At 43.8% G+C, this 22107-nt stretch overlaps 2 protein-coding genes and 2 non-coding genes across 6 annotated transcripts in view; all 4 read left to right on the forward strand.

Annotated features, from left to right (window-relative positions):
* Positions 1-4438, forward strand: part of LOC144499823 (NACHT and WD repeat domain-containing protein 2) — a 44433-nt gene extending 39995 nt beyond the window's left edge. The window contains 1 exon segment of the mRNA XM_078222342.1: positions 671-4438. Coding sequence (XP_078078468.1) covers positions 671-4438 — 3768 coding nt within the window.
* A 6499-nt stretch (positions 4439-10937) lies between these two features.
* rps3 (ribosomal protein S3) lies at positions 10938-17321 on the forward strand. 3 transcript variants are annotated; one of them, XM_078222353.1, is made up of 7 exons: positions 10938-11062; positions 11269-11399; positions 13531-13624; positions 14261-14355; positions 15410-15597; positions 16215-16417; positions 17255-17321. In XM_078222353.1, the coding sequence occupies exons 1-6, from the start codon at positions 11033-11035 to the stop codon at positions 16412-16414; spliced, it is 738 nt and encodes a 245-aa protein (XP_078078479.1). In that variant the 5' UTR covers positions 10938-11032; the 3' UTR covers positions 16415-16417; positions 17255-17321. The 3 variants fall into 3 exon arrangements, with proteins under 3 accessions (XP_078078479.1, XP_078078480.1, XP_078078481.1); XM_078222354.1 differs by having other exon boundaries at positions 10939-11062; positions 16215-16413; XM_078222355.1 differs by lacking the exon at positions 11269-11399 and having other exon boundaries at positions 11011-11062.
* On the forward strand, positions 13731-13879 carry LOC144500148 (small nucleolar RNA SNORD15). The gene has a single exon (XR_013498936.1). It is a non-coding gene; the product is annotated as a small nucleolar RNA SNORD15 (small nucleolar RNA).
* Positions 17033-17181, forward strand: LOC144500149 (small nucleolar RNA SNORD15). Its single transcript, XR_013498937.1, has one exon. It is a non-coding gene; the product is annotated as a small nucleolar RNA SNORD15 (small nucleolar RNA).
* Positions 17322-22107: the final 4786 nt, after the last annotated feature.

Consider the following 22107-nt stretch of genomic DNA (forward strand, 5'->3'; position numbering starts at 1 on the left):
CTCGATGGGCCAAATGGCCTCTTTCTGTGCTGTAGGGATTCTAAGAATGTAAAAACTTCTATGATCCTCTTCTGTGGTGCCTTACTGTCCATGTGATAATTTCTCCTTTTATCTCACATTAGCTGGCTTACCCCACATCTTTCTAAGGTGACCCCTGATATTGTTCTGGTTTTTGTGCAGATGATGGGCGGCACGGTAGCACAGTGGTTAGCACTACTGCTTCACAGCTCCAGGGACCTGGGTTCGATTCCCGGCTTGGGTCACTGTCTGTGTGGAGTTTGCACATTCTCCTCGTGCCTGCGTGGGTTTCCTCCGGGTGCTCCGGTTTCCTCCCACAGTCCAAAGATGTGCGGGTTAGGTTGCTTGGCCATACTAAAATTGCCCCTTAGTGTCCTGAGATGAGTAGGTTAGAGGGATTAGTGGGTAAGATATGGAGGTAGGGCCTGGGTGGGATTGTGGTCGGTGCAGACTCGATGGGTCGAATGGCCTCTTTCTGTACTGTAGGGATTCTATGGTTGCTATGGATGTTCACCGATAATTAGCTATTCCACCTGATTCCTTTACTCATAACCAAAGATGGCTCTGCCTTTGTAGAATTACTGGTATATTGGTTTGGGGAACAATAAAATATAAATATATTATCTTTTTTTTCCTGTATGTTTGCTTTCAGATAAGTTCATGGCTGAATAACTGTAACCCTGTGACGGTCAACCGCTTTCTCTCTTCTACAAGTAACAGTGCTTCCTTTAGAAACGAACTAACTGGAATCTGTCAGCAAATAGCAATCAGCTACCACAAATCGATCCAAATATATCCCAACAGTAATGCGGAATTGATGAACTGCTTTGTCAGTCTGTTAGAGGAATCATCTGAACAGCAACCCTTGATCATAATGATAGATGCTGTTGACCAGGTCTCAGGGACTCATGGTGCCCAAGTCCTGTGGTGGCTTCCAAAGTCTCTGCCACCTTTTACCAAGTTAATTATTTCTACTACTCTGAAGAAGTATGGCATTGCACAAAAATGCATGCCGTCGTCGAACCCTGATGCATCAGACTTTCTTGAATTAAAGCCAAGAGAGAGAAAGGAATGCAATAAAATTCTTACCCAACGCCTGCTAACCTCCAACAGAAGGATTACCTCTGGGCATCAGGTGTACGCGAATGCGGCTCTGGGGCAGTGCACCCTCCCACTTTTTGTTAACTTGCTTTATAATGAAGTGGTGTGTTGGAGATCTCATGAGAATGTTGATGACCAGACTTTGGGAAGGAGTGTCCATGACAGTATCAAGCGACTACTCGAAAGGCTTGAAAGGAGACATGGGGAGAGTTTGGTTTCCAGCGCTTTAGGCTACATAACACTTGCAACTTCAGGACTCGGTGAGGTTGAGCTGCTGGACATTTTGTCACTTGACAACAATGTTATAGAATATTTTTGGCCTCAAAATGGCGTGCCGGACTTGGTGAAAGTGCCATATTATTCATTAGCAAGGCTGCGGCAGGACCTGAGTGGGTTTTTGGTAGCAAGGCTGCATAATGGCATGAAGTTACTTTTCTGGGCAAGCCGGCATTTTCCAGTGGTTGTCAACAGGCGTTACCTCGGCAACGTGGAAACTGTGCAACGAATGCACAGCATCATGGTGGAATATTTCAATGGGCGATGGTCCAATGGAAGAGGGAAACCACTTCTTGTTACTCTGTTGCATCGGAAACCAATCGAAGACCAACCAATACATTGTCAGATATCGGAACATAATCCTTTAATGAAGATATATGTTGATAGACAGCAGCCTTCACAGCCATGGCTTTTTCATTTTCATTCTCCGAACCCCTGCCAAATCTTTCCAAATCACAGAAAGGTTAATGAACTAGTTTATCATTTGAAAAAGACTGGAAGACTGGGAGAACTATATCTTGATGTGCTGTCTTCATTTATATCCCACCAGGCAATGATTAAAGCTGGCCACTTGACTGAGCTGATAGCTGAACTGGAGGAAAATGTTCACACGATAAATCGAAGGGAGATTAGATTTTTGGCAGCAGTTCTGAAAAGCGCAAGGTGTTTACTACAAAAATCCCCTGATCATCTCTCAACGGTTATTCAGATGAATCTTCTACCATTTATAGAGTGCTTCCCCCATCTGTTCAAATTTTTGAAGCAAGCTTATCAAGAAGGGCTCAGGTCTAATGTCATCGCTGTGATGCACAGTTCAGTAATAACTGTGCCCGAGGTGTCTGCGGCTTTGTGTCCTTCTGAACTGTCTATAGCAACCGATATCATAGAGATTCGGTCACAGTCTCTTGTTCTGGTGGCACTGGAAAGTGGTTCCGTATATGCTTGGAACCTAGAGATCCAAACCCCTTGGGAACAAATCAACACAAAAGGAGTTAAAGTTTCAGGAGCTCGAATGTCAGAGGGTGACCGATTCCTTGTACTTGCGACTGCCCACAGCACTATATTAGTGTATGACTTTGCCCAGCTATCCCTGCTTTACGAAGCTGATGTGAGAAGAAGTCTTGATGGCAACACGGCAGAAATTCATCAGCCAATCCGCGGTTTTGCTCTGTGCAACACAAATGCAGTAATGTGGTTCGAGAACAGCAGAGAGGTGAGGCTCCTTGACCTCAACTCTTGTCACACAGTCAAACAGTTAACCTGCCAACATGAGGTTCAATGTGTATCATTTTCTACTGATGGAACATATGCATTGTGTGGGCAATTGAAGAGCACAGTGACAATATTTAGTATTCATACTGCTCTCCAGACAGCCGTAGTCTTTTCTGAATTTCCTGAAGCGTGCATCTATTCCATTTTCCTGTCCGAATCCAATGAAGAAATGTACGTTGTAGACAAGATTGGGAACATATGTGTTTGGGGTACAGGAGACATGAATGAGCCCCGGCTTTTGGAAGAGATTGTTTGTAAAGGAGATGTAAATGAAGTTCTGAGTGTTGAACTTTCTTCGCGCTCATTGTTATTGTGCAGGGCATCTTGCATTGAACTGTGGGACACATTGAATTGGAGCATGTCAAACAAGTTCAAACCACCTAAAAGTGAATGCTTCATCCAAGCTATATTGTCACAAGATTGTGATTCCATTATAGCTGTCATTAGCGGACCCCAAGCCTTGTTTGTATGGAGGAGAGAGACTGGGCAATGTGTTCTAATACTTGAGAACAGTCTTGGTAGCCCATTGAAGCTCTCCAAATGCTATAAGCAAAAGGCTTTGGTCGCATTTACCTCAAAGGGTTTTTTGAAGTCCTGGGACCTAGACTGCATAGATACAGCCTCAGCTATAGCAAGAACAGAAAGCACCATACAAATTCTCCTTTCAACACATGGGAAGCATTTCTATACCTCTGACAGCACCAGTGTTGTATTCAAATGGAGCCTGATTTTCTATCAAATAGAGGCTACCTTTACACATGCTGACCTTGTAAAACATTGTGCTCTGACAAGAACAGGCGCATCTCTTGTAACTGCAGATGTTAGTGGCGATCTTTACGTTTGGGACACAGAGGCTGGTCAGAACCTACACCGCATCAGGTGTGGCGACGTGGCACAATTACTGATTACACCAAATGACCACTTTGTCGTGTCGCTATGCGAAGACCTCGTATCAAAGGTCTGGAAACTGTTGACAGGACATATTGTCTGCAACATTCACATACATTTAAAGAAAGCAATGATAACACCAGAAAGTACCTTCGTCCTGGGTCTTCACCAGCATCATCTTCTTGCAGTTAGCTTGTGGTCGGGAGACATAGTCAAGAGATTTGAATGCATTGATAGAGCAGCTATTGTTGCCTTTCAGACACTCCGAGGCTACCCAGACTATGTCATGCTAGTCTCATCCTCAGGAAGTATTTATACCTGGAATGTAGCAGAAGAATCTCTTTACCGACAGATCCGAATCCCTGTCAAATCCTCCAGAGAATTAGATGTCTTTCAGGTTTCTGACAATGGGAGGACTGCAATCATTTCAGTGACCACTGAGAATATCAATGTTTTGGACATCCTCCATGGAAAACTGAGTGTTGTTAGGTCAGAAGGAGCTATCGTTAATCAACAGTTGACTCGAGATGGTCAATATGTTGTTTATGTATGTTACAGACACCACTGTAGTTGCGACCTTCATTCAAGTGCAAAACTTAATATTGTTCGGACGACAGATGGGAAAAATATTGGAAGCTGCTATTTATGCAAAATCCCCTCGTGTATTGCTGTGTCTGAAAATGATTTCAATATTTTTGTGGGATTTGATGACGGGACTGTTGGAATGTACACAATTGTTGACCAATCTGATACTGAGAACAAAGTTAAAAACCGACTAATCAAGGTGGCCACTGGTGACTACCCTCCCAGAAAGAAAGACCGCTTGTGTAAAAAAACACCCGATGCTTTTTGGGTGGATTCCCACAATGAATATTCACAGTAATGGCTTTGCATTTCACTCTGGTACATAGCCGGGTGATCAATGAATGTGAACACACAGTACTAACCCGTTTCCCCCAAATTGTTTTATAATTGGTGGGCAACGCGGGAAATTTACAACATCGTAGTTCCTTCCTGGCAAATATGGGCACAACCTAGAATTGGTTTCAATTAGATGGGTCAATTATGCTCCCAAAAAAGAGAATGCATGGAAGAACGAGTGGTGGCATCAGGTGTGAACTCACCTACAAAGCACTGAGCACGTGGACTTTCTTAATGTGCACAGCACAGCTTTATCATCTGTGTCAATCGCATTCTAAGAGGTGGTTTTGATTGGAGCCGCATATCTGAATTCTGAGTCAGATTATCATTGTTTCTGCGGTGACAACAATGTAATCAAAAGATTTTGCATTTGAAACTGTGAAGGCTCCGAACCAATACGGTAACGAGTAAACCTTATTAATAGGTCTAAAAGAACACATTGCAGTCACAGAGTTAACAAGCTAACGCAGGAGCCAGGCATAACTTTGGTGCTCAAGAGCAGCCCAACGATTAATAAAACAGAGTGAGAGGGATATTGATGTCAGCAGTCTTCCACCTCTGCTTCCACATGTGAATGATCTTGTATTGTTTTAGACTTTATCTTATCTTCATATTCCTTCCAGTCTAATTATTTTCAGTGATCAATAGTTGCAATTTATGGGAGATTGACAGCTTGCTGGAACAAATCAAGGACCTCGCGGCCTGCTGGAAAAGCATACCGACTACTTAGCCTTTCCAAACAAGCAGGTATAGGCATTCTTGGCTACATCCTACATAACCCAATAGACTTCTTCTCTTCTTCCCTTTCCCTGAAGGCATTGATTCCTTCACTGGGATACAGTTCCACTTTTCTCATCCTTTCCCCCCCTTTAAGACTTACCTGGATAGTCACATGAGCAGCCTGGGAATGGAGGGATACAAACGATTGGTCTCGTTGGACCAAGGAGCGGCACAGGCTTGGAGGGCCGAAGGGCCTGTTTCCTGTGCTGTACTGTTCTTTGTTCTTTGTTCTTTTAACTTAACGTGAGCCTTAGCGTTGATTGCCAACAAGCAATTCAATGGAAAAAATCGCAACCAATTGTAATCATGTCTTCATCTGACATCCAAACAGCTTCAATTCCAGCAGCGCATGCTGGAAAAGGATTAGGAGAGATTGATTTGCTTATCCTTATACAGTTTTGTTGTGGGCACTTGTAGTGCTGCTACCACAGTATGGGCTTAACATCAGTTAACGCAATACAAACCTGGATTTAAACCTGGGGCCTTACTGGTCCGTGTAGCTAGGCTAAAGATTATGTTCCCAGGGTCTGCAAGTTAGCAGATCACCTCATTAGCATGGGACAAACAGTAGAAGCACCATTTTGGATATAATGCCTTCCAGCCCATGATGAGATGTAACTTCCATGACCTCCACATCCTTGGGGATGGTTGTTGCCCATATTCATTCCCCACCTCTGGTCATGGTCTCTGCAGCTCCCTATACCTAAGGAGACAAATCCTCCAAAAGCGTTTTGGAAAAAGAATGCAAAAAAGATTTTTTTTAAATGGTTCCAGGGATGATGGACTTCACTTGCTTGGATTGATTGGAAAAGTTGAGGTATTGTTCTCCTTGGAGAAGAGAAGTTTGAGAGATTTTATACAGGTATCTAAAATCATCAGGGATCTAGGCAGGAGTAGACAGAGAAAAATTATTCCCATTGGCGGGAGAATCAAGAACTGGGGACACCGATTTAAAGTGGTTAACAAAAGAACCAATGGCAACGTGAGGAATAATGCAGTCGAGTGGTTTAGATTTGGAATATGCTGTCTGAGAGGAGGCAGATTCGATTGAGGGTTTCAAAAGGAGATTGTTAGGAGCACCTAAAGACAAAAATAAAATGCGGGGTTACAGGGCAAAGGGTGGGGAGCAGGACTTTATTCTTGCAGACAAAGTGGGCCGGATGACCCCCCCCCTCCCTCCCTCCCTCCCTCCCTCCCTCCCTCCCCTCCTCCCGGGTGCTGTAGCCAATTCTATATAAAAAATGTTTCTCTTTAGGGTTCCTGGTCTTTGAAGCCTGGGAGGCATCACCTCACTGTCTTACTGAGCCAAGGGAGCAAGAGCTGCCTTTCCAATGGATATAAGAGATCTCATGGCACTATTTGAAGGCGAGCAGGGAAGTTCTTCAAGGTTCAGATAAAGCTCGGCACAACATTGTGGGCCGAAGGGCCTGTTCTGTGCTGTACTGTTCTATGTTCCTGACTAATATTTATTCATCAACTAATATCAGTTAAAAATATTATTTGGTTATTTATCTCTGATACTTGTAGAATATGGTTGTTTGAAAACTGGCTATCGCTTTTGCAACTGTTAACTACATTCAGAGTACTCAACTGTCAGGAAGACATTTGGGGCTCAAAAGATATTGTATGACTGTAAGCTCCTTATATTCGACTTATGTATGTTAATGCATCTATTGTAAGTTGGCAGCTCATAGTTGAGTGTGATAAATGAATGTCAGTATGTTTGGTATTCACATTGTTAGATTCTTATGCAGATATTTTTATATTCATATATTGGGTGGCATTCCTCAGTTTAGCCTTATGCGGCCTTTAATATTTTTTCCTTTCAAATAGATAAAAATGTAATTATATTTTTAAAATGTTCTACTCTTCTTACATGAAAGCAGTGACTCATGTTGGATACAATTCCACAGGTACCAACAGTTGTCCTTTAGGTGGTCTTCCTTCTATATGAGGTCTATAAGATTTTAACAGAAATTTTAGGGTGGGATTTTATAGCCTCACTTGTCCCGAAACTGTAAAATCCTGCCTGAGGTCAATGGACCTTTCCATGGTTCATCCCCCCCTCACCCGCTCCGATTCCCATGTCGGGCAGGACGGTAAAGTTCTGTATTTAGAGTCTGTAACATATCCTGAATTTATACCCTAACCACAGTTTCAATTAAATGGTTCAGTATGAATTTCTGCTCGCTGGAATTAGTTACAAGAGGACTGTTGTTGGTGAGAAACACAATTGTTTTATGACTAATTGCCATTTAGTCTTGAACTGTATGTTGCTTTAATGGCCCATAATGCCATTAGGGGCGGGATTTTTTATGGCCCCGCTCATCCCGAAACCGTAAAATCCCACCCGAGGTCAACAGACCTTCCCATTGTCCGCCCCTCACCTCCTCTGATTCCCGGGGCGGACGGGGCCGTAAAATTCCAGCCTAGATGTTTTTCAAAATCAGTTCGAAGGAGTGGCTAAAAGCAGTCTAAACTTAGGATGACACTATTTTTAAACAAACCATGCATTGCTTTAATCGATCTGTATTATTTTCTGATAGCTGTGGGGCTTGGGATAAAAAATGTTGACAAGAGAATGTGACTTTATTTATGGCTTCTCTATATCTGGGGATGATTTGTTTGTAATAGGATGTAAACTTTGAGAGGCCGCAGGGGAAAAGGGATGAATGCTGGTCTTTAGTCTATATGGCTCTAGTTACTGAGATGGGGGGTGACACAAGGTGATTTACACCCTATGGCCAACAGAAGAGGACCATCTCCAAAAATGGAAAGAGGAATAATAAGACTGAGGGATAAAAGTTGGCACAACTTTTGTAGTCCTTGTTGACAGTGATATTGAAGTATGACTCTTCTGGACACAGTTCGACGTCACTTCAAAGACAAAGAGGGAAAGGACATCGGCTGTGCTGGCGGCACCAAGAACTTCTAGGATCTTGAGAGTTGAGAGATGAAAAAGTTATGTTGTCTTCACTGCTTCTTGTTAAGTATATGTAAAATTTTGCTTAATAAATTCTACTTTATTCATAAATACTAGTTATTCTTACCTTGTGGGTCAAGCACAACTGAGAACCCTGGTGTTCAAAATTAAGAATTCTGACCTTAAAGTTTTTTTAAATTGGGATTTATACCTCAAAACCCTAAATCTTACAGACCATAGAGTGAATAATGCCCATCAGCCTTGAGGGTCATCACTATTAAGCCTAATATCCACATAGATCGATGTTCCAGGAAGGATAACCTTTGATTCCTAATGTATTTTCTCTACTCCATAAACCGGTTAAGTTTATTTGTGTCACAACCTCCACTGCCAGTATATCCCCTCAAAATTTTATTCATTGTCTGCGGTCTGTTCATTTGAATGTGCGGTACCTTTCGTGCTGCTGTGTGGCTACTTGTGTCTGCAGCTTACAGGGAACATTACAATTTTCTTTTCTCTGGTAAATGGAACATTCAGCCATTTCATGCAATATTTTTTGGTTCCTATGTCCACTTGTACTTGCAAAGTCATTGTCATTCAGGGTATGAATGCTTTGGTTTCTATCCTTCTCATTCGCCCGACTGCTCTGACTCTGATGAATCATTTAGCATCTTCTTTCTTTGTTCTGCACATCTTTTGCTGGACTGGAGACCTGGAATTTGTCTCTTTCTCGTTCCAGAGGGATAGTCCAATTTATCCTCTCTCCACTCAGTTTGGGATTCCCGGGAATTAGGCAGCTATGCTCTGAAATATCCCCAACAAAAACTATGGACATTTGGCCAAAGCCATTGGATAAGACGCTAAGGCACAAAGGGAAGAAGATAAACATCTGGAAGCATCCATATTCTCCAAGAAAAGTGGTGATTTCATCATGATCCTACACGTTAGTGACAGCACTGGTAGCAATTTTCTTCCATAAAACTGCAGCATTTTGCCATTGGAGAGCAGAGTAGAACTGCAGCTTCGAGTAATTTCAAACCCTGATTAAATCTCAATTGTGTCCACAATGAATGGGCAGCACAGTGGCAGAGGCAACATACGAGCCCCTTAGTGTCCAAAGATGCGTAAGTTAGGTCAATTAGCCATGGTAAATGTGTGGGGTTATGGAGATGGGGCAGGCCTGGGTAAGATGCTCTTTTGGAGAGTCAGTGCAGATGCAATGGGCCAAATGGCCTCCTTCTACACTGTAGGAATTCTAAGAATATGAATCCATTGTTCATCCAGTCATTTGAAACTGTGCCATGGGACAGTGTGTTTCGTTTCATCGACAATTCTCCATGTGGCTGGTTGGTGGACTGATACATTGCTGTTCGGCACCTGGCTGCAGCATGGCAGTAAATGTGGCCCTGGAAGCACATCCACATCGCAATTTGTTCCTAGCTCTTTACAGATAATATAACAAAAATGCTTTATGGCGGTTCTGAGGTTGCGAAAGGCCAAATGTGGCACGGTAGCACAGTGGTTAGCACTGCTGCTTCACAGCTCCAGGGTCCCGGGTTCGATTCCCGGCACGGGTCACTGTCTGTGTGGAGTTTGCACATTCTCCTCGTGTCTGCGTGGGTTTCCTCCGGGTGCTCCGGTTTCCTCCCACAGTCCAAAGATGTGCGGGTTAGGTTGATTGGCCAGGTTAAAAATTGCCCCTTAGAGTCCTGGGATGTGTAGGTTAGAGGGATTAGCGGGTAAAATATGTGGGGGTAGGGCCTGGGTGGGATTGTGGTCGGTGCAGACTCGATGGGCCGAATGGCCTCCTTCTGCACTGTAGGGTTTCTATGATTTCTAATTCCAGCTTCGAATGACTGTGTGTGTGGAGTTTGCACATTCTCCCCAGGCAGTGCCGGATTTAGACTTGGTGAGGCCCTAAGCTATATAAAGCTTGGAGGCCCCTTGTTAAAAAGTTACACCAAAAGGTCTCACAAAGGTGCGAACCAAAACAGGACCTTGGGTCACCACAAAAAAATTGAAAACATAATTATGCCTTTTAATTATTTAATAGCAAGGTATTTAAAGTGAAAAATACAAATTATTTTCAAATGAATGCATTTACTGATTACATATTTATCATTTGGCTGGCTTGATCTCGCTCATAGATTTTGGTAATTTTTTGAGTTGCTCTTCAAGCTGGTGCTTTCTTTTTCTTTTCTGGCATCTGCTCTTAAATGTTCTCTTCATTGTAAACCTTCTGAAATTTTGTGAGGCCCCTGTGGATTGTGAGGCCCTAAACTGTAGCTTGTTTAGCTTATGCCTAAATCCGACACTGTCCCCATGTCTGCGTGGGTTTCCTCCCACACTCCAGAGATGTGCGGGTTAGGTGGATTGCCTATGTTAAATTGCCCCTTAGTGTCAGGGGGACTAGCTAGGGTAAATACGTGGGGTTAGGGGGGTAGGGTCCTGGTGGGATTGTTGTCAGTGCAGGCTCGATGGGCCGAATGGCTTCTTTCTGCACTGTAGAGATTCTATGAGTTAATGTTTCTGGACCGATGGGCTTTTGCCATTACATTGTGGAAGCTTTCTGAGGAAAAGGTCAGACTGGGTTTTTGCTGCCTGACCCACTGAGTATTTCCAGCATCTTCTGTCAGGAGCAGGCGAGGGTTTTTTCAGCATCTTAACTCCAGCCTCACTTAATTAGACAAAAACTACATAACCCACAATCCCTGGCGGGTCCATCCGGTCACGTGTGTGTACATCCCTAAATCCCATTGGCGGAGGGGGTCGCACCGGAAGCAGTCGTGTTGTTAAATTACTTCCGCCCGGGCGTCGACTTCCTTTTGGCCGGCCGCGGCTCCGCGAGGGGAAATGGCGGCGCAGATCTCCAAGAAGCGAAAGGTGAGCGGGAGCGGGGAAGGTGGTCGGGGACCGGGGAAATAAGGCCGCGGGCGAGACCGGGGGACGGCTCCGAGTGTGAGGGAGGCCGGATGGCGGGGCGGCGGCGGTGGCTGGAGGAGGATGGATCCGGATGGTGCTTCCACCCTCCCCCCATCTTGGTCCTCTGTCGCTAACATGGCGCCCGCCTCTCCGCTCCTCTCTTACAGTTCGTGGCGGACGGCATCTTCAAGGCCGAACTCAACGAGTTCTTGACCCGCGAGTTGGCCGAGGACGGCTACAGCGGTGTGGAGGTGCGAGTCACACCCACCAGGACCGAGATCATCATCTTGGCCACCAGGTAAAGAGCCAGAGAGAGGGAGAGCCAGCCTCCGCGGGGAAATTATATTTATTGGTGTCACAAGTAGGCTTACATTAACACTGCAATGAAGTTACTGTGAAAATCCCCCAGTCGCCACACTCAGGCGCCTTTTCGGGTACACTGAGGGAGAATTTAGCATGGCCAATGCACCTAACCTGCACGTCTTTCGCATTGTGGGAGGAAACTGGAGTCCCCCCCGGAGAAAACCCACGCAGACATGGGGAGAACATGCAAGCTCCGCCCAGGCAGTGACCCAAGCTAGTAAATGTGGGATCGCAGGCCAGGACCCTGTCCACCTGCTTTTTTAGCTCCAGCGGCAAGCCAGCCTCTCTAATAGAGATGTGCAACTCATATTATGGTGATCTGAGCCTCATTGTGGTCTCTGGAGTTGGCAGGTTGCGTCCTGTCTTGGACTGGTGTAGTATTGGGCTTTGGTGTTGCAAACTCTGTTGAGATATGGACCTCTAAGCCTGGATGTAAAAGATGGCCATCGTGGGACATGAGCTTCATTCCTCGATCAGCATCTGACCATAGAAATGTTACGATGCGGAAGTAGGCCGTTCGTCTCACCGTGTCTGTGTTGAGTAGGAAAAAGAAATTGGCCGCTCGTGCTTTCCAGCACCGGGTCCATAGCTTTACAGGTTACTGTACTTTAGGTGCAGGTCCAAGAACCTTTTTAAATGGGCTGAGTGTTTCAGCCTCCCCATCTTGAGTGGTGAATGCCAGGTGCTTGCCACCCTCTGGGTGCAAAAGCTTTCCCTCATGACCTCTCTAATCCTTCAACCGATCACTTTCAACCTAGCCTTCTGGTAATTGACACTTAGCTAGGGGAAATGGGTCTCTCCTGTCTACCTTCTCATGGCCCTGCATAATTTTGTGCATCTTATTTGTCACTCTTAAAACAGGTTTTTTTGTTGTTATCTCGCCGCTCTTTGTGGGAGCTTGCTGTGTGTAAATTGGCTGTCATTTGAATCATAGAATTCCTACAGTGCAGAAGAGGCCATTTGGCCTATCGAGTCTGCACCAGTTCTCTCTCTCACCCCCCCCTGACCCAACCCCACATTACATCTTTGGGCACTAAGGGCCAACCCGCCCGACCTGCACATCTTTGGAATGTGGGTGGAAACCCACGCAGACATGGGGAGAACGTGCAAACTCCACAGTCACCCAAGGCAGGAATCAACCCCACTGAGGCAGCTATGCTAACGACTATGCCACTATTCTGCCCCTTGCCATCAGAGCTCTGCCGAAGGGTCATCCAGACTTGAAATAGGTCTGCGTGCACTGTTGGTTTTTGATGTAGCTCAAAATCTGTTTTAAAACGGCATCAAGTCTTATCTAATTCTGCACATTTTGAGATCCCAATCTACTCGATCAGCATCTGACCATAGAAATTCTGCACATCCCCGCTGAAGCAAGAAAGCAGCTTGGCAGGCTCCTGGCCTGCGATCCCACATTTACTGGCTTGGGGGTCACTGCCTGTGCGGAGCTTGCATGTTCTTCCCGTATCTGCGTGGGTTTCCTCCGGGGGCTCCAGTTTCCTCCCACCATCCGAAAGTCATGCTGGTTGGGTGCATTGACCATTCTAAATTCTCCCTCAGTGCACCCAAGCAGGTGCCAGAGTGTGGTGACTAGGGGATTTTCACAGTAACTTGTTGCAGTAGTTCTTTCAGTAGCTTTGAGTTACACTGTCACCATATCCTGTGTTGTACAGTGCGTGCCCCCCGCCCCCAAAAAAATCTCCCAAGTCTGCAGTTGAACAATGGCAATGGGTGGAATTTGTGGCCTAGTCTATAACCCTCATCTGCAATTCCATGTATTAATACTGCAGTACATTCTCCTGTGGTCCTTAATTTAAGTAAACTGCGAGAAAGATTATTGTGAATAGATTTGAGGCCAGCTGTAATATCCAGTTCTAATGTGTAAAGGCAGTTGCAAGTTCTGCTTCATACTACAACCGATTGACTTTTTAAAAATCTGTGAATAGTAGAAATCTCTAGTCCTTGGTGAAATAATTTGCTTTTAGACATTGAGTTTTAGAAAACTCACCTTTTTGTGTTGTATGGACAATTTGCTTAAAGTATAAGTAACTTGTAAAATTCTTTAACAGGACTCAGAATGTGCTGGGTGAGAAAGGACGTCGAATCCGTGAGCTGACTGCTGTTGTTCAGAAGCGGTTTGGTTTCCCAGAGGGAAGTGTTGAGGTAAGTTAACAAGAGGGTGACCTTTCACTTGATATTCATTGGTCCCTTTTTCTGGCAATGTGAAGGTTGTTCTCAGGCTGGAGCAATGGCTCTCCCTTGCTGTTACCTTCAGTGATGATGCTTGATGACGAGTCTGATGGGATGTGATCTGTATGTGGATTCCTGATGCAGTTGGCATGTTCTGTGCTGCTGCTTTCGGGGTCCTGAACAGTACATCTACTCTTTTGATGACTTAGAGGCATTTGTCTGAGAAGGCTTGGATGGGCATAACAAGCAGAAACTCTTGAGAAAGGGCCACATATTTAGTGCCACCATTTGAATAGTAATTCCCTAAATCAAATTTAAGTTTTCCCGAGTGTCTTCCCTTATTGGGTATTTTGGTTGTCCGATTTATTACAGGTACAAAATATTCTTTTAAAGTGCTGTGGTTTAAACTGGAGCAAGAAACTGACCAGGTTTCAATTTGCAAAGTTCTCTGAACCAGCAACTACTTGCTTTATGGCTTTAAGCAAAGTTGAATTGTAGAATAAAGGAACTGGGCTGATCTAAACAAAAGTTATGACATTTATGGGGAATTCACGTTATTTCATGATGTTCTGGGTTTTCACTTTGTCCTGGATTTTTCTTGTTCCACAGCTCTATGCCGAAAAGGTTGCCACTCGAGGGCTTTGTGCTATTGCCCAGGCAGAGTCCCTGCGTTACAAGTTGCTCGGAGGTCTGGCTGTACGTAGGTAAGATGGCAAAGGATTTGCTTACTCGTACATTATTTCAAATGCCTCTATGTAAAACTGAGTGGAATGAGAATTTGGGGGCTTGTAAAGCTGAAAGCATATCTACAAATGGAACTAATTCTAAAGCCATATAGTTATAGCGCCATTTTACTGAAGCATTTGTCTGAGAATGTGTGTATTTATGGTACAGGTTTAATTTAAATGCAAATCATTTCTGATTCATACCAAAATGTAGTCCAGCTTCTGGAAGATTCTCTCTGATAGAGGGTCAGAACCAGCTTCTGAATTCGCCCTGCATTTTTACACTGATTTACATTAAATTGTAGCCTAATATTCTGAGTGAAAGCTTCTTTGTATTACTAACCAGTTTACACTGTTTTGTGGACCAATTGATGTGTTACTGAATTTAAAACCTCCGGCATCAGTAGTATTTCTTAACCAGCTAAAGCCAACAAAAGGACTATGGCTTATTGAATTCACTCCTTTTAATTGATTGAGCTGGTTTTACTTGATGGTTGTGAGTCCATTTGTAGCTTGTGATGCCAGACCCCACACTTTATGAATGCTATCTTGATTCAGATCATTTCTGCAAGGTAGTGATTGGGTTGGTACAATTGACCTTGATGTTTTTGGGCTGGGGATGATGCTGAATGGACCCTTTGGGGCTGGATGAACCCATATCCCTGGCTTATTAGCTGGATCGAAGTGTATGCAAATTAGCACTGTGAGCGGCCAGTGTGGAGCCTGGCTGTGATTTCCTCGTGGGTGGATTTCTGTGTTCACTGTGAAGAATGGCCATTTTGATGGTGTAACCAAGTGCTGACGGCACAAAAGGAACTAATTTATGAATTGCCATTGGCAGTGAAGAAAGGAGAGCAGACACATTTAAAATAAACACAAGTTATTCTCTATTTATTCCAGATAAATACTCTGTATTTAAGCCAATCCTCCTTCCCCTTGTGTTCTATTATAGTTGGTGCAAAGGGTTTTTTGATAACATTTGGGGTGCTGATAAATTGAAGAAATTAAATTTGACTTTCTTTTCCCAACCCAGAGCCTGCTATGGTGTTCTCCGCTTCATTATGGAAAGTGGAGCCAAGGGCTGCGAGGTGGTAGTTTCCGGAAAACTCCGAGGCCAGAGAGCCAAATCCATGAAATTTGTTGACGGTCTGATGATCCACAGCGGTGATCCAGTGAACTACTATGTTGATACAGCTGTGCGTCACGTACTGCTAAGGCAAGGTGAGTGAGGGGCTTGCACAGCTGGACAGAATGCTTTCCTGAAGGTGTGTTGGAGCTAGCATCTCTGGTACCTTTCCTGTGTGTTTCATTCATTGACTGATTGATGCATATAATTAGGCCTTTTGACAGCAGAAACGTGTAAAGCTTAAATCTATATCCCACTTCCACTATACATCACCCCCGTATAGGGGGCAGGAATGTCAGACTTGTTTCTCTGCTGGTGTCCCAAGAACACAGCTTGTTCCTGCTTTGCTGAACATTCAGCTGTTTCAAATTTGCACTGAATAAGTATCCGGCCCTTCTAGCTTTGTATTTTAGCAAACCAAATCTCTTTCTGCCTATGCTAAGGGGGTGGCATATCAAAGGTGATTTTCTGTAAAGCCAGTGGTTACTGTCATTTGAACTTGTTTCGACTGAATTATCTGGATCTCCTTCCTAATTGAGAATAACTGCAATCAACTATCCAATTGTTAAAGTTGAATTTATTTTTTATTTGCTGCATTATTTGAAAAAGGAGAGCACGTTTATTAGTCTTGTATAAAATATAGTCAGACATTTTAACAGCGTAGTTGGTGATTTCATGTTTATTGTTCTGAATCTAATTTATTCTTTTGCAGGTGTGTTGGGAATTAAAGTTAAGATCATGCTTCCATGGGACCCAAGTGGTAAAATTGGACCCAAGAAACCTTTGCCTGATCATGTCAGCATTGTTGAGCCCAAGGATGAGATCTTGCCAACTACACCCATTTCAGAACAGAAGGGAGGCAAACCAGAGCAGCCTGTGATCCAGCAGCCTGGACCAGTTCCAACTGCATAGTTGGTATAGTATTCTTTTCCTCTACTCTAACCGCACCTGTTAACACCTTTAGCAAGCTATGAAGCTACAGAAAAATCCAGTCTATTGCTTCCACTATATCAAATCTTCCTGACATCTTGATTTAACTTGGCTTTGCTTTAATTTTGACCTTTAATAGTTTCAATGTAAGGATGTGCTTCCCAGTTATATGCCAATCAACAGAGTAGTTACAGTACTGGGGCTATCAGCTCTGGTTGAGAGTTGGCTTCACTGGTTCCGGTCATTTGTGGGCTTGGCATGTGGTGTAAAATGGCCTGAACAGTGATATAGTTCACCGATGTCCTTCGGTGATGGGGCAGCCCACTTAAGACTCCAGCCTCCTGCTATGTAATTCCCTCTGAGTGGACCCAAGCCACTGCATTATAAAGTAGCTTAACACTACCTTCTCGGGGAATGGGAGATGAGGAATAAATACGATTTTGCAGTGTGGATATATTGCAAGCATGGTTTTTGTTTAAAATGGTAGTTTTGGTTCTTGGTGATTTTTCACGCATCTGGAGGTTGATCTTCAGCTATAGCCCGAGATTATTGTGAGGTAACAATTGTTAATCAACATGTTACATGGTTTTAAATTGATTCCTTCAGTGATGATGCTTGATGACGAGTCCGATGGGACCTGGCTTGCCTTGGGTTTCTAGATGCAGTTGGCATGTTCTGTGCTTCTGAATCTGGACTCCTGGCTGCAGTGTCTCTTCTACTGATGACTTAGAGGCATTTGTCTGAGAAGGGTTAAGTAGCAAATGTGTAGTTTCCAAGCTTAAACTCAATTGTATCTAATTTGTGCTTTTTCTGTCCCCACAGGTATGTCAGCATCTAAAGAAACTTTTAATTTTCTGTATTTTGTTTGAATAAAACAAAAGAAAAACAATTGCTGCTTATTTCAGTTGCATTTGTATCACGTGTTGCCAGTCCCCAAACTCGCAAATACCAGTGCTGCACTTTAAAAGTTGTGTTGTACTGTTGAATGTTACATCAAGGTTGACCTGCGTGATTTGCATGCTCAGTTGTGACTCGGTGGGTAGCACTAGCCTCGGCATCTCACAGTTCCAGGTTCAAGTCACTCCAGGGCTTGAGCATAAAGCTCAAGACTGACATTCCAGTGCAGTAATGAGGGAACGCTATACTGTCGGGGGTGCCAACGTTTGATCAAAGTTGGTAAACTTGGGGACTCCCTTGTCAGCTTGGGTGGATGTCAAAGATCCCAGAGCACTATTTTGAAGAGGAGCTGGAGAGTTATTGCCAGTGTTTCTCCACCAATTGACATCTGGTCATAGAAACTAGAAGCAGGAGTAGGCCCTTCGAGCCTGCTCTGCTCATGGCTGATCATTGAATTCAATATCCTGATCTCCCCCCTCCCCTTCCATACCCCTTGATCCCTTCAGCCTCTAGAGGTAATCCAACTTTTTGAAATCGGACGTTTTGGCCTCCGCTACATTCTCTGGTTGTGAATTCTACACCTTCACCACCCTCTGGGTAAAGAAATTCCTCATCTCCGTTCTAAAAGGTTTACCCCAATCCTCAAACTATGGCCCCTAGTTCTGGACTCCCCCACCATAGGATAGATTCAGAAAGAATGTTCCCAGTCTAACCCTGTTAGAATTTTATAAGTTTCTGAGATCCCTTCTCGCTATTCTATACTCCAGTGAATATAATCCTAACCGACTTAGTCTCTCCTCATATTACGGACCTGCTATCCCAGGGATCAGCCTGATAAACCTTAGCTGTACTAACTCTATAGTGAGGATGCCCTTCCTCAAATAAGGACACCAAAACTGCACACAATACTCCAGGTGTGGCCTCACCAACACCCTATACAATTGTAGCAAATCATCCCATACTCAAATCCTCTTGCTATGAAGGCCAACATATCATTTGCCACCTTTACTGCCTGTTGTACCTGCACACTTACTTTCAACGATTGATGCGCAAGGACACCAAGGTCTTGCTGAGTATCCACCTCATATTAAGAACATAAGAAATAGGAGCAGGAGTAGGCCATCTAGCCCCTCGAGCCTGCCCCGCCATTCAATAAGATCATGGCTGATCTGAAGTGGATCAGTTCCACTTACCCGTCTGATCCCCATAACCCATTCAAGTAATCTGTCCTATTGCTACCAAAGTGGATAATCTCTCATTTATCCATGTTATACTGCAGATATCAATGGTAGCCATGATGTGGAGGTGCCAGCGTTGGACTGGGGTAAACAGAAGTTTCACAACACCAGGTTAAAGTCCAACAGGTTTATTTGGTAGCAAAAGCCACTCGCTTTTGAAGCGCTTGCTGCTCCTTCGTCGGGTGAGTGGGATTTCAGTTCACAAACAGCATATAGAGACACAAACTCAATTTACAAAATAATGGTTGGACTTTGTAGAAACTTGATGTCTGTGTTGATAATGCGGTGTCAAGTGGAGAGGATCTCCAAGAAGATCACGCATATCGACGCAGACATCAAGTTTCTACCAAGTCCAACCATTATTTTGTAAATTGAGTTTGTGTCTTTATATGCCCTGTTTATGAACTGAAATCCCACTCACCTGACGAAGGAGCAGCGCTCCGAAAGCTAGTGGCTTTTGCTACCAAATAAACCTGTTGGACTTTAACCTGGTGTTGTGAGACTCCTTACTGCAGATGCCCACACACTCAGCTCGTCCTCCCACTCAACTTTGTATTACCTCCAAATTTGCAGATGATATCAGTTCCCGCTTCCAAATCATTGATAGGTGATGTGAACAGTTGGGGTCCTAGCACAGTTGCTTGTGGAACCCCACTAGTAACTGATTGCCAATCCGAAAAAGACTCATTTATGCCATCTTTGCTTCCTATCTGCTAACCAGGTTTCTATCCACGTCAAGACATTACCTGCAATTCTATGTGCTTTATCAAATAGTTTGCTGAGTGCATAATTGACAGGACAGTGACTACACCAAGTATTTCATTGGCTATCAAGCACTGAGATGTCAGGCAGTCATAAAAAGCACTCTACGTGCAAGGCTTTTTCTCGATCGGTGGACTGACCATATAAACTTAATGTGACGTTCTATTTAACTGGCTGTCGCCTATCATTTTTTGTTTAATGATTATTAAGAGTAAACTCGTACAGGTTGAATGGAAGCTCAGTAATTGCGGTAACGTTTGGTAGTTCTTTACTGGTGAAGTGAAGATGTAGCTGATGCACGTGCCTATCAGGAGGAACCACATTTTCTCCCATTTCAATAGTGTACCTGGGATTTGGAGTAGAGGGAGATGACACAAGCTATTACATTGTTCATCAAACTTATAATAGTATTTGCACAAGAAAACAAGGGGGAAGTTGCATTGATTCCTTTGAATGGTGACTATGCTGACAGGTATGTATGGTCAGGGTTCATAAGTATACCTTTCATAGAAATGTAAGATAGGAGTAGAAGAGACCCTTCGAGCCTGCTCTATCGTTCATCACTATCATGGCTGATCATCCAACTCAATAGCCTAATCCTGCTTTCTCCCCATAACCTTTATCCCATTCGTCCCAAGTGCTAGATCTCTTGAATACATTCGATGTTTTGGCATCAACTACTTCCTGTGGTAATGAATTCCACAGGCTCACCACTCCTTGGGTGAAGAAATGTCTCCTCACCTCTGACCTAAATGGTGACCTTATAGCCTTGATCCAAAGGTGAGAGTGACTGCCCTTGTCATCAAGCTGGCATTTGAGCTAGTTTGGCAACAAGGAGCCTTGTCTAAACTAAAATCACTTTGGGGGGCGGGGAAGAGGAAACGTTACACTATTTGAATTCACAGTACTGGGGAAGATGGGTGTTAAAGGACAATCATCTCAGCCGGTGTTCATAGACCCATCTATGTTCAGATGCTTCATCAGTTCACGGACAATTTGTTATCCTGAAGGAGTGTGATGGAATACTCCCCACTTGCCTGGATAGCTTCTATGACACTCAAAAAGCTCAACACCATCCTGGACAAAGCAACTTGCAATCTGAAAAAAGAACAAGGGCAACCCAACAGTACTAGGTTTGCCTGAACCGGATGGATTATAGTGGTTCAAGAAGATAGCTCACTGTCACCTCATGGGTAGTTTGGTGTAAGCCCATGACAGCCCATGAAATTTGATAACTTGGCCATTTGAGGAGGTTAAATGATTGGCTATGAATCTTCGGGTTGCTGCATTCTGATGCAGAACTGAAATTTGGCTTAGTATTGGAATTCAATTTATGCAGCAAGCTAATTGATTCACAGTTACCATAAAATAAAGCAAAAGTTATTTGCAGCAGCAAAAACTTCTAATTTGCACTTGAGGGTTTCATAGGTTCTACAATGAAATGTGAATACCGTTTGTCATGGTTTGGTCTTTTTAAATTTAAATTCACACAGGATGTGGTGCTGGCTAAGCCAGAATTTATTGCCCTTAAGAAGTTGGTAATGAGTTACCTTGAACTGCTGCAGTCCACATGGTGTAGGTAAACCCACAGTGCTGTTAGGGAACAGTAGTATATTTTCATATCGGGTGGAGTATGAGTACAAGCCCATGTCGCGGTGGTGGAGCTCTTGCAGTTGAATGTTTGAAGTCGAAGAGTAAGGAGGTCTTTGTTGTTCTTCCTTGCATGTGGTTTGCTTCAAATAAACAATTACCATCATCGGCTGAGTAATTATTACAGCAGTGACAAGGTAAATTGGGACTACAGTTGCCAGCTCCTGGAATTGAGGGGAAAAGTTTGACTATTTTAAAAATGATCCTTTCAGGCCATTGGATCTGCACTGACCCTCTGAAAGAGGCCCACTTCCCCTACCATGTCCTTGTAACCCTACGCATTGATCATGGCCAATTAACCTAACCTGTACATCGTTGGACTGTGGGAGGAAACTCTCACAGACGTGGGGAGAATGTACAAACTCTACGCAGTCACCCAAGGCCAGACTCAAACCTGGGTCTCTGGTGCTGTGATGCAGCAGTGCTAGCCACTGTGCCACCATTTTCAAAAGGGAAATCTCAGATGTATCAATTGAATAATGTCAAAAGGAGTAAATCAGATCCAATTCAAACCTTTCCAACTCTGCAAAGAGGAAGTGAGGATGGAGTGTTACTGTGTGTGTGTTTTTGAGGGTGGTGATATTGTTTGAGACAGTGGAAGGCGACTTGGGGCATCTGCATTCGACAGCTTTGTATCTGATTTGTGTTGGAGTGTGTAATTGTATGTTGCTAGAGGTAAAGCCCATTGTTGGACTCTGGCTAATATGCTAATTATTTTGGGAACTAAAATATAAAATCTTTTGGGGACTACAGCTGACTTTTAAGTACCAGTCTACTCAACTACCGAGCAAAAGGCCAGGGCCCTAGTCTCATGGGAAAAGATTAGTTACGTCAATAAAGCTAAATTGGCTAGATATCTTCAGTATATCGGACGGCAAGAAGTTTTTAAAAATGCCTTGAGGTTTTTCAAAATGAATTGGGCAGAATTCGGGGAAGCAAGGTTAAAATTAATTTGAATTCTACCCCATGTTTTCTTTTTAAGAGCTCACCCTGTGGCTAATGCCTTGCATCGAAAAGTTGAGACAGAACTTGCAAACGTTTGGAACAATTAGAAGTCATTTGGCCAATACAGTTTTCTGAATGGGCTTCCCCCATCGTACCTGTACTGAAATCTGATAGGACTGTGTG

Source organism: Mustelus asterias, chromosome 10 (assembly GCF_964213995.1).
Source record: "Mustelus asterias chromosome 10, sMusAst1.hap1.1, whole genome shotgun sequence".
Lineage (NCBI taxonomy): Eukaryota > Metazoa > Chordata > Chondrichthyes > Carcharhiniformes > Triakidae > Mustelus > Mustelus asterias.